Source organism: Vigna unguiculata, chromosome 4, assembly GCF_004118075.2.
Source record: "Vigna unguiculata cultivar IT97K-499-35 chromosome 4, ASM411807v1, whole genome shotgun sequence".
NCBI classification, from domain to species: domain Eukaryota; kingdom Viridiplantae; phylum Streptophyta; class Magnoliopsida; order Fabales; family Fabaceae; genus Vigna; species Vigna unguiculata.
In genome coordinates, this window is record NC_040282.1 from 24,237,949 (window position 1) to 24,254,498 (window position 16,550).

Consider the following 16,550-nt stretch of genomic DNA (forward strand, 5'->3'; position numbering starts at 1 on the left):
TTCTAATGACAAAAACAGAGTCCAGGATCGAGGATAGAACCCTTGACAATTCATAAAAGAGAGCTAAATTAACCATTATTAAAATATACCAAGATGTTTTTACTATCTTTTTAATGACGTAAAAGCACGTTACAAACTTCTAATCATGGCATGAATGTACTTTCAATACAGATGTTAAAATAGACTAAAATGACATTTTATTAATTATTTTTGTAAAGAAATCACTAATACTTAGGATTGAAAAATCCTATGAGCAAACCGACTATGACCTAAATGACATTTAGAATTTAAATTCTCTATTTTTTTTTATATTGTTTTGCAGTGCTTTTAAAATATATTAAAAAAGAATTTTAATATACTAATATCAGTATATCTATAATGCTCAGCTGAAAATGACAGTATAAAAACTGAGTAAAGAATCCAGACTCAACACTAGAGTTAATTGGTAAATGGTAAGACAAAGGCTACTAGTTAATTGGTAAGTATGATACAACCCAAGGCAAAGGAAAAGCTTCACTCACAGCAACACAACAATTCCTTCTTCCTAGAGCCACAATGGCTAAAACAACACTAACAAACACCCTCCAAAGCCCTCAACCAACACCACATTGCAAATACAATTAATTTTTGCTGTTGATTTACCGCATCAGAAATGTAATATATTTTAATTTAATTACAACAAATAAAATCCTTTGCCAGAGTATTAATTTGAGTGGCTATGTATGCCTGTTTTCACTGGTCAAACTGCTGCTACCTCCACCCATTCGATTTGATTCACCAACCCTTGATGCCAAGGCAAGAACTTCTGGGGACATTTCCCAGCTTCCACTTTTTCTTCCCCAGCTTGATCTCCTGGGATGTATTCCACCACGATCACTCGTTTCATCTACTGTGGTTCTGATTTCTGGGGACAACTCACCGAATTCACCATCTTTAATAGCCAAACGCTCGTTTAATTGTCCTTCAGAAGGATCAAGAGCAGTACCCATGTCGGCCCACACAGTTTTTCTGCCCATCTCTATGTCATCCACGGCTTTTCCCATACTCGGGCTCATAAACCCACCACCAACTGATCGAACAGGTAATACTGGTTCCAGTGGCACCTGTTCAAATTATAGGTATAAAGACAAAACCACACTCAATATTACCTCAATGTAACATGGCAATGATGTTATCGTAAAACCTATAACTTATGTAGCATGGATACCGACATGGACATCCGACACTTCAATATATGTAGTCTCCAAAATTTAAGACACAGGGACATGGATCTATATATTAGATCATTGTATATTTACTTCCTCAAAAATCTATAAGCAGGAAATAGTCAGATAGAATAATCCAAACACATTGTCAGTTACCACAAAAATAGGTTTGGAATTAATTTCCCTTGTATAGAAAATATACATAGAGTACTGTATTTATAATATAGGCCCAAAATACACATAAAGAATAATAACAAAGAAACTAAAGATAGAGATAAGATATCTAACGATATATCTAACAATCTAATATCCAAATTACAAAAAGTAATGATCATATAAGATTTGTTCCTTATTTCTATAATTATAATAGAAACTTGTGCAATAAGTTTATAAGTTGATAGGTTTTTTTAGAAAATTATTATATTTGTGGTTATTAACATTATGTTGGAGCCATGTCAAAATCATGTCAAAGACAGAAATATATCTTTCAAATTAGACACTTCACTGATACGTGTGTCGTACGAGCATCTCGTACGCGTGTTGGTGTCCTATATGTGTCTGACATGGGATACACCATTTATGAGACGTGTTCGTGCTTCATATCGTAATCCTAACTAATTATGTAAGCAAATTATAATAAGAAAATATGGTAATCAATCCTAAATAAAAATAATGAGCAAACACGGAAACTGGCCTAGAACATAATCTAAGATATTCAATGATGAGATAGTTTCAATATTCACCCTTCAAGGGCAAAAGGGAAAGTAAAAAAAAGAAAAAAACTAGAGACTTCGGCGTAGGACATGTCCCAGAACATGGTATCACTATAATTGAAATTATATAACTTTAGATATATAGTGAGGAAGATAGATAGTATTATAAAACTTAAAAATGCTAAACTCTTATTCATAGTAATCATAATGCAAACTAATCAATACAAGGAAGTATAGTAATCAATCCTATAATATAAGGAAACTAAAAGTAGAGGATAATCGAAGATATTCTAAGATATTTTCATATATATTAACAGCACCTTTTCCCTGAAATTGTTCTTTGATTGGGGAATGCTGGTGCAAAATATCTCTAAGAAATTATTGATTACTCCCCTGTTATAGGGGTTGGCCCGTCGATCATATCGGTATCTGAAGTTCTCATATGTGGTCTGTAACAGCAATGGACACATATATAAGGTTGTAAGTTCATTAGAATAGATTTTTAAAGTATATATAATGATTTTAAAAAGGAGTAGTTACCTGATTTGTACTTATAAGATATAAATGAAAGGCAGTCAGGCCACCAACAAACCACATTGATATGAAAGTGTAAATTATTAACACTATGGAGGCTGGAGTTTTGATCATTGCCTTCCAAATTGTTGTCTCCTCTGACTCCATAATTCTTCTAATATAGACCCAACAAAATGCGAAAACATATATACAAAGTAGTGTAGTTGAGAAGACAAACATGAAGAAGAAGCGATAATTACGCTGCATAACAATTGTGCAAAACATTCAGATACATAAAATATTCAAGAATGACAAGTCAAATGATAACTGAAAAAGCCACTGATGAAAAGGAAAATAAAGTACAACGGTATATTAAGACACATCTTTTGTATTAACTCTAAATTCAATGAAATCTAAAATTTGAGGTTTTTTCCATGAAAGTAAAAAGTGTTCCAGCAGTAGCACAGAGCACTTTTTGGGGAAGGGGGTGCGTTCACTAGAAGCTAAGCATAATTGAATAGCATAATCTTTACCATAATTAATAAATGACATCCACACAGCAAGAATTGACCCTAGTTTTCTTATATGAAATTCAGAAAACGCTCCTAAGTATATTATAAAGAATGCTCATATTAAATACAAAAGCACTCAAACCTTAAGTCCAATTCCCCTTATGGACAATAAATACCTATCATCCACCAGGTCTCGATTAATAAGCTGGACTGTTGACTGTTCTACAACTTCACATTATTATTATTATGTATTGCCAAAGATAATAAACAGGAAAGAAATCATATATTAATATAACCATATAACGTACCGTGAGGTTCAAAATTTGACCGACAAGGGTTGAACTAAATTTTGAAAATACAAGTACTGATAATACATTACTAAAAATGCTATATTTTCCAGCACAGCTCATGTACAAAATACAAACTATCTCAACAAATTCCAATCTGACAATAGAGATCATCCATCTCTTTAAATCCACAACTATTAGATTCTATTCATCTCAGATACCAAGCTACACTTTTTTTCTGGCATAGAAAATTCTGCGACAGGATTAACCATTAAAATATCAATTTAGTCAAACAAAAGGTCCACTTACCAGCCCAATGCACTGCCCAACCCATGGACAATGGTGATCAAACCGTTCCACGCAGTTATTACAAATTGAGCAGTGAGAACATCGAGGAGGTCTGTAGAGCATGCAAGTATCACAGTACTTGACCTTAACAGTCATTCCATTGACCTCAACCTCCTTAATGCGAGGCAACCGGAATTGAGGAGTTTGACCAGCACCAACATCTAGACTACCTTCAAAACCTTCTGGCTCTGGAGGATGTGCATTGCGTGGAATTATGCCAGGGTCTCGGCCAGATGTTAACAACAGAAGAACTAACACCTAAAAAGGATTATAACATAAGAATACAGTATGAAAGAATATACTTCAGAGCTCATAATACAGCAAATGCATAATACCCCCTCCCAATAAAATGCATGATTTCAGCATAAGGAATTGAGAGATACACTTACCATAATACACTTGTGTGCTAGAAAGATACACTAAATTTATAAGAAAACAAGTGTTCTTTGGTTTCCCAAAAATTGTCATTGTCGATTTCATTATCCTCTTGAGGAATTATCTGCAATTGCATCTTGGCCGTGATCTAGTGTGGATACCACAGTGTATGATTCATACTGTCAGAATTGTGTTTCAAAGACTTGAGTTTTGGAGGTATGGATGGATGTAACTATGGGTGCTCGATTTCAAATCATGTTCAGTGTTCTATGCTTAGTTTTGGTTTAAGTTGATGTACTAAATAGGTTGTCTGTTTAGGTAAGTTTTAGCTTGCTTGAGGGCAAACAAAACTTCAAATTTGGAGTGTTAGGTAGGTCTCTTGTATGTCATGCATATCTTAGCATTTATCTTGCATTTCATAACCTAGACATGGTTTTGACCACTTTCATGCTAATCTCAAAAGTCACTTGATTTAGATTTAGTGTTCTTAATCTTAGGACTTAGTAATCTTATTAGCATTTGATGTTTGTATGTAGGTAAAGAAGAAGACTTTCTAAAATTAGAGAAGAAATGTTGGAGGAACAAGTCAGCTTCTGTGAAGCACGCAAAGATGGACCAAAAGGGCTGATCTTACCATCATGTGTCATAATGTCCTCACTTGGGTGAAATTGATGTGGCAGTGAGGATGTGAAAAAAGGAATAATGGCCCAAGTGATAGGATTTGAAATTCTTATGTCCTTGGTTTTCACTTCAAATATCTTCATTTCTTAAAAACAATGGTAATTCCATTGTCTAGGAGTAGCAAATGTTTCCTCTGAATTTATACTTGAATTTTTGATGTCACAGGTTAGGTTATAAATAGCCATCTTCATCCTTAGTAAAATCACTTTTGATATATTGAAATTTGAGAGCAAGTTTTTGGCATCTTTGTGTGTGTGAAGTGGATGATAGAGTTTTATCTTATTTCTTACGAGTCAAGCAGTGATTCAACATTAGGAGGTTTTGTTAGAGAAGCATGGGGTAATCTCTACTTCAACAAGTGGCACACCTTTCTCTATTCCTTCCTAAGGCTTCTGACCGTTTATCTTTTATTCTTTCTTCATCCATCCATTTCATATTCCATACTTATTCTTATTGTAGGTCTTGTGCTCATATAAAGTTATTGCGTTGATATAAAGTTGTGATTTGAATCATTGACTCTAAGATGAACATGAAGCCATTTCATGAGATCACCATGGGAAGAAATTCAACTCATTTTTAATTCATGTTCATAAGCATATATGTTTTCCTATTAAAATATGCATATCACTAGCTAAGCTCCTAATTGCTAGGGTTCAATGTAATGAAACTAAAATCCATGCAGTCTCAAGTGAGCTAAAGTATAACAACTAAGAAACCTTGAGCTGATAATATTTGGTTTGTTAGTCATCCTTAAATTCTTCTCTTACGCAAGTTCCATTGCTAAGATAACTAATGAATTAGGGTTTAAAAATGGAAATTAGACTCTTTCATGGATAAATGTTGTTTACAAATATAAACTATTTTGATTAATAGCTTGTTGTACATGAATGGACGTTATTTTTTACAACTCATAATGACTGTGTTGTGTTGTTCAAACTTCTAGTTAAGAAACAACAGCCTATTTACAGTGCAGAGAAGAGCATATGGAGAAGTATATTATGTTTGGTCAGTCATGGAACCTGATGAATACCTAATATTCAGTCCTAGCTCAACATTCAACAGGAACTCCTGTTCCCATTCTTCCCTCTGCACCACACCTTACTTACAGAGATCTCACAGAACCTCATTGCTTGGGAGCAATTTATCTTCAATTAGATTAAAAGGTTTTTGACAAAAGCAAGGGCGATACTGTTCTCTAGCAGAATCCTATTTATGCTGACATTTGGCATCTGTAGTTAGAACTTAGACCAAAACTTGGATACCTAATGGGAAATCACCATAATTGATATGGAAACAAATGTATTTGCCATGGCCAGTTTTCAGAAAGGCTCTCTTACAGCTACGACGTAATGTGCTTTCCATCATTATGCAATCAGTTAAAGGAGGAGAATATCTGCTCAAACTTCTCTTCATCATATCTGTTTCCCTTTCAAATAAAATATTATCTCTAATTTAAACAAAACGACATAATGCAGAATACTTGGCTTGGTCAAGGATTCCATTTCTTTGCCAGGAGCAAAATTCTGCTAGCAGTACTAGTTGATCATATTAGATTCATTATGGTCCTGGCTAGTTAAACAAATGAGTAAAGGGACATCAGCCAAGTTGTATTCCATTCAGAAATTAGAAGTTAACTGATAGAACTGATATTAGAACAGAACAGAAAGATATTCTTTTATTGCTATCTGTACTCTAATCCCGTACCAACATAGTAGGGAATAGAAACAAGGAACAAGATGAGTTTTAGTACAACAATACAACTGAGGTTATTTGAGAGAATCCCACTCTCCACAATCCATCTCACTAAACCCAAAAAACTGTTCACTCTCCTCATTAATAAGACTATTTATAATAGTCTGTTACCGCTGTTTAATTACAACTGTACTAACTACCTTGTCTTTTCCTTCTTTTGTAAACTATACCAAACCTATCATTAACTAATCCCGACTAGTAGCTTACTCCAAACAAGCATGTGTGAGCGGCAACATAGAGAAATGTTTCTCAAGATTATAAATGAAGTGCCAAATCAATATAGCTGAACAATGTAGGGTCAAAGAACAAAATTGTATGCTTGGTGTATGTTTGTATGCATATAAAAAGCAAGAAGAGAGAGTCTCACATAAATAGTGAATATAATAGCAATGGCCATTATGGTCATCCCCAAGTGATCAGAAAAATCATTTATTAGTTTTCTGGCAACATAGGCACAGAAAACTGCAACAGGAGCAGCAATAAGAAAAATTGTCAGGGCCAACGATCTTGCATCCGGTCCAAATATGAACCTGCCCTGAAGTAAAAATTTCTGCAGGAAATGGATGAAAACAATGAATATGCATTTTCACAGAACCACAACAACTAGAGCAACAGCACATTTTAAATAAAATTACAGCATTGACCACTAACATAGTACTATTCATCATGGGTTCTGTGGAAAAGACAATTTACGATACTAACACTTCTATCACAATACTAGCACTTCTATCACAATAAAGAATTAGTCATATAAACTACTAGCAAGTACTGTCAAAACTCGGTGACAATGGTTCAACAAAGGTTCAATATATCATCTTAAAAATTAAACAGCAACTACTTTCTACTTATCCTTGTCACAACCTTGCTTATTATGCTTTCTCAAAATGTTTTAGGTCTGTTTGGATATATTTATTATAAATACTTAAAAGAGGAAAGTAAAAAGGTAAAAAATGAATTGAGCTTTCTAGAAAGCTAAGTCAACTTGTGCATTTAAATCATATAAAAACGCTTTACAAACTTCTCCAAAGCAAAAGCTATGGTATATAGGGACTATTTGGATAAATTTATCCACACAAACAGTCATGGAAAAAGACAACAAAAGAGGAAAATGACATAAATTTCTTCAAATCAAATGCAGAAGTCAGAATACATCTTTAAGAGAATCCAACATGAATGAGTTTCTACAAATTAACTTAGTCAAAATCCATTTCATCTTTTATTTTCTTTTCTGAAATGCGTTTTTATGAAGAAACTGATGTAAAAACAGGCTCACAAGTTATTTTTCCTTATGAAAAAGTTTACCCCATGTATAAAAAAGTTCATCCAAACAAGGTCTATCATTCAAACACCAAAGTACAGGCTTGGTTCAAATTCATCTTCCAAGCCAATACTCCCCCCTCAACAGAAAACCCATTTCTACCAAAAGAAAACACTAAATAATCACAGTAAAAAAATCACAGCTTTAAGAAAGGACAGTGATCAAAATAGGCAACACAACAGAACGCTGCGGTGACAAACTTCATACCAATTCAAATCAAAACAATAAACTTTAAATAAATAAAAAAAACACCCAACAGAGAACTCACATTGCTCCCCTTCCAGGCTTGGTAGACCCGCAAATCTCCGGATCCCGCACCCGGATCCGAACTCGGGGACGGAGGATCCACGTACATATCTTACCCACAACAAACAACCCAAAGCAAGACAAATAAAATCACACACTTTGTGAAAGAATAGAAGAAAAAAACGGTGAGAGAGGTAGAAGTGAATCTATGTATGGGAGACGGAAATCATGGCGGAGAAAAGGGAAGAAACACCAGGGGCGAGCTGAGCAATGTGGAAGGAATGCAATGAATGCAAGGGAAGTAAAGTAAAAGTGAGGGTTTCTATTTGTTTTGTGTTTGTGATGTTTTGATGGGTTGAGGAAGCAAGAAGGGGATTCGCTTTACATTTGACTATTGGTGTGACAGTATAAATGTCTGTGCTTTACAGAGTGTAGAGCCTGACGTGGCTTGTGTGAAAGGGAAAAGGGGTGCGTTTTGGAACATGAATCGGGCCTTGTTCTTTACTGTTCTCAGAGTATATGCTTAATCCTTCAGGTAAACTTAGACAAAATTTTGTGTGATTTTATGATATTTTTTAAGTGACGTGGTGGATTGGTTCCACTATTGGAAAGTGTTCCCCATGTTTAGGTTGTTACAAGATTTCTTCGGCTTGTTTGGTTGAAGAAAATGTTTTTGTTTTTCAAGAAGTAGGTTTTGTTTATAGATTTTCAAATCTAAAGTATATTTGTCTTTGCCTTTTCATTTTCGTTTTAGATTTTGGTGAGTAAGCAAAGAATGATTTTCTCTCAACATAATTGATTTCATATTTAAAGCAATATCATTAAGATATTTTAATTTTCTAATGATATAAGATATTATGAGTGACCTATCATTAAATATTTTTTTAAAACAATATCTTATTCCATTAATGTAGAATGGATATTCCTATTAACTTATGTAATCAAATCAAATTTGTTGTTTCACTACAGTATATAGGTATGCCTAGTAAATTTAAAATATTAATAGTTTTATTTATTTTTATTATAAAACATCCAAATTAATTCTCATAATTTTATTTCATTGTATATTATTAGTTTTAGAAAATAGTATGTGCAATATCTGATTTACACTTTTAGCTATTAGAATTAATGCATATACTATTTCCTTAAATTTATTTATATATAATAATATATAATGAAATAAAATTATGAGAATTATTTTGAATGTTGCATAACAAAAATAAATAAGAATATGCATATTTGTGTTAATTAATTTATCTTGAAAAACTCATAAAATAAGTATATAAGTGTAAATTACTAATTTAAATTGTATATATAATTGTAAAATTTTCTTACTTAGAAATCATATACTTAATAACAAAAAAGAAAATTAGGTGCACAAATTATGGACCTTATTTAGTAGTATAGTCAATGGGCATAGATGCACAACCACTCTCCCACTTTGTAGACAAAGTAGCTTCTAAAGTACACCACATTGAAAAAGTGGCCATTCTTTCTTCTTTCGTCCCTATAATGTAAAAAAATATGACTAATATATCTCTCTTATTTTCAATTTAAAATTATAATTTGAATTACTCCATCTAGTATAATTTTATATTATATATATATATATATATATATATATATATATATATATATATATATATATATATATATATAATGTAATCTTTAAAATAATTTTACGAAATCTAAAATTATGAAATCATACTCTAACTTCATTTATTTAAAGGGAAGTAAAAACTAATAACATTGCAAATCATATTATAAAAGTTTTAATATTACCAACAACAATAATTTAATAGTTATATATAACAAATTATAATAGCAAAAGAAATATCACAAAAATAAAAATATAACAAAGTAAAAAATAATACATAAACAATAGTATTGCATGTAATCTTATAAAGTAAAAACTATGATATAAAAATTTTACAAAATATGTTTCTATAATTTTACAAATATATTCAAAATTATTATTAAGTAAAATATATAAACTATTGTTTGAAATGCAAGATAGAAACATAGATTTCCATTTGCCTGGTTGGCTTTTAAAAGTTTGTAGTGTGAATAGGAACTGAGGGGTGCAAATAATAAAATATAAACTATTTTACATGTAAGTTTTTGGGCCACGGTATGATTAGCGGAATGGGCCAACGGTATCCTGATTTCTCTTCGTCACCTTCTGTCTTCCTTCTTCTCATTTGGGTGGTGCTATAGCATAAGCAAAAATCAAAGTATTCAATGTTCAGTGTTAGATTTGGCGATTCTGCAAACCATGGATGCTACCCAGTTGCCCAACATAAAAAAATGGATTGTGATGTATCCTGTTTACATCAATTCCAAAAAAACAATGGCAGAAGGAAGACGCATCGCGATCGCCAAAGCTTGCGAAAACCCTACTTGTGCCGAAATCGGTGATTGTTGTAGCTATCTCAAGCTTCCTTTTGCAATTGAGGTTTGTTAATTTTGGAATTTTTACTCATCTCTGTTAAACCTCTGCAAAATTTATTAATATATGGAAAATTGCAGATAGACAAGGCGTATCCTCGCGATTTCATGCAAAGAGGGCGCGTGAGGGTGTTGCTGAAGAAGGAGGATGGGACACTCATTAATCCCTCCATCTCGTCCCGTAAGATTTGATTTTTCAACCCATATGAATTTCTGTCAGTATGTTGCTTTGAATCAGATCTGGCTATGTTGGTATCCGTGTACTGTAGTTACTCTTGGAATTAATATTTCCAAAACTCATACTTTGGTCACTCGTGGGCATTGAAGAATTGTTTATGACAAACTTCCAAGTCATATTGATAATTTGCATTACATCTATTTCCTGCTAAGGTTAAAATATGTTTCAACTAAATATGTTGAGAATTGAAAAAATCACATTTAGGATGTTAAGGTTAATTACTGTTAGCTTCTGTAAATCATATCATATCTAATACAGGAAAAATCACATTGTAAATGTAAGACCGTATATGCTAGCAGGTTCTGAACAAATTGTTTCTGAATTTCAAATTGTCTATTAATTTTCCAATAACCTTGTATGTGTGTGTGTGGAATTCAACTTCTAGATATGCATATTCTTTTAAATGATCGTCTCTTGGTTCTACTTTCTCTTGCCATGAGTGTTATTGTAAGTGAAATTTCTATCATCGCCACTGGAAATTGGCAGCCAATGTGAAACTCTCTTTGTTCCACCACTACTCCAAGATCAGCTTTTTTTCTTTATCCACCATCGGCTAGGCACCACTCTTAAGCAAATCCTAATCCATCTTCATAGGTTGGCTTAAAACATTGGTATAGTGTGGGACAGAAAATTTCATCTTTCTTTCTCACCCTCCACCTCCTTTCCTATTCTTGATCACTTCACTCTGTTTTGATGTTTGATCATATTCATCTTAACTGTTGTTGACTCTAGCAAAATGTTTTGCACTAGCAATGACACGGAAACTCTACTTCCTCTACTTGCTAGAGACAAGTGGATGGCTAAGAAAGTACACCTACAATTGAGGTTTCTCGTCCTCCATTTTCACAATCAGAAAGTCTTGCTCTTGTTGCAAATAATCTTATAACCCTAACTTTACCAGATGGAGCCTAAACTAGAACATGCTAGAATTTCTAGTTTCCAAGCTGACAAAAGAGATCACCCATCTCTTTCAAATTCGCAACTATTAGATTATACTCACCCTGGACACCAAGCGAAATTTTCTGCCTAACACAGGAAATTCTGCAGACAGGATTAACAATTAAAAAACATTTTGTAAAAAAAAAATCTAACTTACCAGCCAATGCAATGCCCAACCTGCAGGTAATGGTGATCAAACCATTTCACACAGTTATTACAAATTGAGCTCTTAGAATATTGAAGAGGTTTGTAGACCATCCATGTACCACAATGCCTGACTGTAACAGTAATTCCATCGACCTCAACCTCCTTAATGCAAGGCAGCCACAATTTAGGTGTTTGACCAGCCCAACACTACAGTACTTTCAAAACCATATGCTCTGGAGGGTGTACATTGCATGGAGTTATGCCAGGGTTTTGGTCGGATGTTAGCAAGAGAAGAACTAACACCCAAAATAGATTATAGCATCAGCACACTGTATGAAAAGAATATACTTCTGTACTCACAGTGCATAGGCCTGTTAATTTAACTATAAACTGTGAACTAAACCACAACTGAACTGCCTTAAACCATTAATAGTTGATTTATCTACAAATAAAGCTACTCTTAATTTTTTTTTTGTCAAAACAGTCTACTAACTGAACTTATGTAATAATCTAATGTAGTGAATTTAATTAAATGAATGAACTAATTTATCACTAACGCAAATGTTGGGTAGGGACGAGATCATTACTTGGACTTCATTATTATGATTCTTTCCTCATGCTATCTCCACCAACACTATTTTTTTCTTTAATGTTTGCATAATTAACATCTATTGGAATCAATATAATAAATATAAAAAAGTATATATCATATAATCATAAACTCTATTCATTCATCTTGATATGTATTCCATGTCTTCATCCTTAAAATTTATGACTAGCATTATGAACTGTTAGCTCTTGCTTATATTACAACTACATAAATATATTCACACGCGTTAAAATTTGATCGATGTAGTAATCAAGTTTTCTTCACTTTATTTTATATGTTGTAGAGGTCAGTGATAAAAACATGTGTTAAATAAGTTATATACAGATCAATTTTCAAAGTATCAAACACTTATTTAACCCTAAGATATTATTGGTGGTCGCAAAATCATTGTTTACTGTTTTGTTTCAATTTTAAAGCTTTTGTATAAACAGTTCATGAAAAAGCAAAGTTCTTGAGTTGTAACAATTCAGTTCATTTTTTTTAATTAGAATTAGTTCTCTAAAATTATTAAAAGTTTAGTTCAATTTAGGATTTAAATAAATGGTTTAATATAGTTTTTTAAAACTAGCTTTTAGTTCATTTTAGTTTTTCCTCTTGAACTACACTATGACCAGTCCTAGTAATTAAGCAAATGCATAATGCTATCCAAAATAAATTGATGTCAGTGCCTCCACCTTCTCACAAAATATTCCAAATGATAATTAACTGGCTCATAAAAGTCGATGATGGTGAATAATCCTGCCATGCTAGCAACTAGATACACACGCCCCGATAAAGGGAATTTAAATTAAACAGAAAATTTCACCTTTCAAACAATTTTGTAAAAAGTCCATTTACTTTACTCTGCAGGAATATTCACCAAGTCCTCACTCAATTGTCTGCATTTGTTTTGTGAATTAGAAGGCAAACTCACAAGTGATTGATCATTTTGTTACATCCGTTGAGAACTGTTTGTGCTTGATATATGGTTCCTGACTCGAGATATCTAGTTCTTGGCTTGGGGGTGTGTTAGAAATCCCATATTCACTAGAGATATGACTAAATAATAATATATAGGTGAGTGCAAATTTATCTTTATAAGGCGATTTTGTATGATTGAATTAGACTTAAATTTTACTTTTTTAAGAACCATGTTGTACTATAGTCCTGAATTTAAAGTTATTATAAAGTGAAGCGTGGAATATATGATTGTTTAGATAGGTTGGTGAGAGACATTCATAAGATCTCTAAAGATTGATGCTAAAGTTGAGAATTTCAAGAGCAAATCTAGATTCTTTGGTAGTTTAATAGCCCAATGCGCACTTCAAACCATAACTTACGCTCGATGGGGGGATTCAAATGTTGACGATCATCGAGAATTACCAAGGTTTTCTATTAAAGTATTGAGTTTGACTTGTTTATCCAATTTAGTAATTTGAATTTACGAAATTGATTTTATAATCAGTTACCTATACCACCTAGTAGGGTTGCATGATATTTTAATTAATTTTATAATTATTTAGGTCTACAATGAGAAAATAGATTGTTTATTGTAAAAGACCGTGAAAAATGTGGTATTTGTGATGACTAATTCAGAATTGAACAAGAATGATGTTAGGGAAGAAATGTCTATAACATTGATGATCTTGCTTTGTTCATGAATGGAGTGTGGAGGAGAATGGAGCAAATTCAGATTTGGATGCTTCAAATGAAGACATCTTTAGCTAAGGTTGGAGAAGATGTTAGTGGTGCTATACCTATGGGTGATTTGGATTATAATGGTGTAGGCGGCAGGGATGACATTAATGAATATGAAGATCCTGAGGATGAGAATGACTATTTTTTATTTTAATATGAATGATTTCCTTGGATAGTTTGTTTGCCTTAAATAACTATGAATTTGTTAGTTATTACGAGTAATTTTATTTATCACATGTGATTCTACTTATAGTTGTGCTATGTATGGAACCTTAATAATATTTATAATTTATTTTCATATGCTCAACTTTTACTGGTCGAGTTGCAATCTTTTGTCCACCATCGGATACTGCTAATATCCTTGAATTTGACAATATTGAGTGGGTGAGCTGGAACAAGTGAAATAGAATCACAGAATAAGTATGTGGGGACGTAATGAGTGATAGAAATGCAGGAAAAGAGTTTGCTACGTAGTTTGCAGAGAATTCTTCTCTAAGTTGAGGAGTCCTACGCTTTGGTTTACGTCTATTTCACATTCTCTAAATTTGCTTCGTTTCCGGTTTTGCTGTTTTTGGATGATGTTAATGAATAACGATGCTATTTTCTTTTAGTGCATGTTTGCAAACGGCTACTTTTTTGAGCCTTAATGTCTCTGACATTACAAATGCAATTTCGTTGTTTATTTTCTTGGTTGTAAACATCACGAGTCAAAAATCTGATGTTTTCATTTTTGGCGTGCTTGTTTTGCAGGAAAGCAACTAATGTTACGGGTTGCAGAGATGGTGCCTAGACATCATGGAAGGACCAAGAAGCAAGAGACTGCATCAACATCAACTACTGGACCTTCCCACAAATCTGGAAAGGGTGGGAAAAAGAGGAGATAATTTGTGTTTCAAACGTTGTTGTACATGTTTGAGTGTTTTGTCAGATGTACTTTCTATGATACGACTAACTACCCCGACCAAGTTAAAAAATTTCGAACCGTAACATCTGTATGTTAACTAGCACAATTTAGGCATTCTTACACTTGGGCTTCTATTTTGCTTATTGGACAATTTTTTCTTAGCCTTCATTTGGGAGGGGTGGGAGACATTTTTGAAGTTGCTAAGGGCTTACTTCTACAATCAAAGTTTTGATGTGATTTATTTGAACACTTATTCGATTTGATATTAAAAGGGACAAGATTGGAATGGTTAAATGTAAGTCCAATCTTTCAGGGAAGGCGACCTCCAAATAAGATGGAAGAAAGAACAGAAATATTCTTCTCTTGTTTTATTGGATGGAATATATGCATTAAAATAGCAAGGATTTTGCCTTGCCGTTCAAAAACACGTCACAACTATTCAGATAATTACATTTAGCATTTATCCTAATAGTCCAGAGGGAAATATTTGGGTGTGGTTTTAGGATAATGATATAATGACTTGAATTTTTGATTCTTTTCTTATCTGCCTAATATATCCTTTTATTTTATATTTTGTTAAATTTTAAAGTTGTTTGACACGAGAGGTGAAGAGCCGTTAGGATATTATACGCTTGTGTGAGAAAACAGAGAAAGAAAGAGTGCGGTTGCGGGAAAACATATGATAACAGGTTTTGAAATTTTTTATTTTTGTATTTTCTTTTTTTCTGATTGAAAGCCCATTTTTGTCTCTTTTTCTTTTTCAAATGAAAGGCTATTTTCGTATCTTCTTCCCTAAATGAAAGGGTGTGTCGTTGCTCTCTCAATCTGAAATGCTTTTGTGGTCTGTTAATCAGAAATCTATTCCAAAAGGTAAGTAATTTTAGTTGTGAAATCTGCCCTCCAAAAACACGTATGTTGTTGTTAGAGATGGCAAATAAACTCGCTCCTGTGAGTATTGTCTGAATCCGTCCCCGTTTTGACGAGGAATCCCCGCATGATTGGGTATGGGTATGAAGAATTTCCGACTTTTTCGATTGGGTATGGGGATGTACATATTCTCGCCATAATACTCGTTCCTGCCATATTTCCATTCCCGTTTAAATTATTAAAATCTTGACAAGTAATTAAGTAACCTTATATATATATATATATATATATATATATATATATATATATATATATATATACTTTCTACTTTTTATTTCTTCTAATTTTTGGTTTGTATGAAACTCATTTGTATCCAATATATTTTTCATCTTATCATAAATCTTTATGTAGTTATGTTAAAATGATGTATGTAATTAAAATTTTTTATGTCTCACATTTGAATATTTCTATTATTTTTTAATAATTTTATTTATTGTATATTTTCCTTTCACATGATAATTTTTAATACTCTCAATTTAAGTGTTTAATAGCATAAAGCTTTCATTTACAAGGTAATATAAAAGAATCTTTACTTATTATTAATAATTTTTGTTTCATTTAAACAATTTTTTTGTTTCACTAAAACAATTTTTGTTATTTCTCGACCATTGAGTATATATGTTGATATTTGAAAAAAAAAATAGATCTCTAAGGTATTTTTCATCTTATCATACTCTTATTTATACATTTAATTTTCTTTGTGCAATTTC

At 32.5% G+C, this 16,550-nt stretch overlaps 2 protein-coding genes across 2 annotated transcripts; one reads left to right on the forward strand and one right to left on the reverse strand.

Annotated features, from left to right (window-relative positions):
• Nucleotides 1-415: 415 nt before the first annotated feature.
• Nucleotides 416-8,412, reverse strand: LOC114182070 (probable protein S-acyltransferase 7). Its single transcript, XM_028068818.1, has 6 exons — nt 7,973-8,412; nt 6,754-6,936; nt 3,540-3,836; nt 2,459-2,692; nt 2,239-2,367; nt 416-1,103 (listed from the first exon to the last, which is right to left on the reverse strand). Exons 1-6 carry the CDS (start codon nt 8,057-8,059, stop codon nt 717-719), a joined length of 1,317 nt encoding a protein of 438 aa, XP_027924619.1. The 5' UTR covers nt 8,060-8,412; the 3' UTR covers nt 416-716.
• Nucleotides 8,413-10,159: 1,747 nt separating this feature from the next.
• LOC114181259 (signal recognition particle 19 kDa protein-like) lies at nt 10,160-15,207 on the forward strand. Its single transcript, XM_028067666.1, has 3 exons — nt 10,160-10,405; nt 10,480-10,579; nt 14,760-15,207. The coding sequence occupies exons 1-3, from the start codon at nt 10,226-10,228 to the stop codon at nt 14,891-14,893; spliced, it is 414 nt and encodes a 137-aa protein (XP_027923467.1). The 5' UTR covers nt 10,160-10,225; the 3' UTR covers nt 14,894-15,207.
• The last annotated feature ends 1,343 nt before the right edge of the window (nt 15,208-16,550 follow it).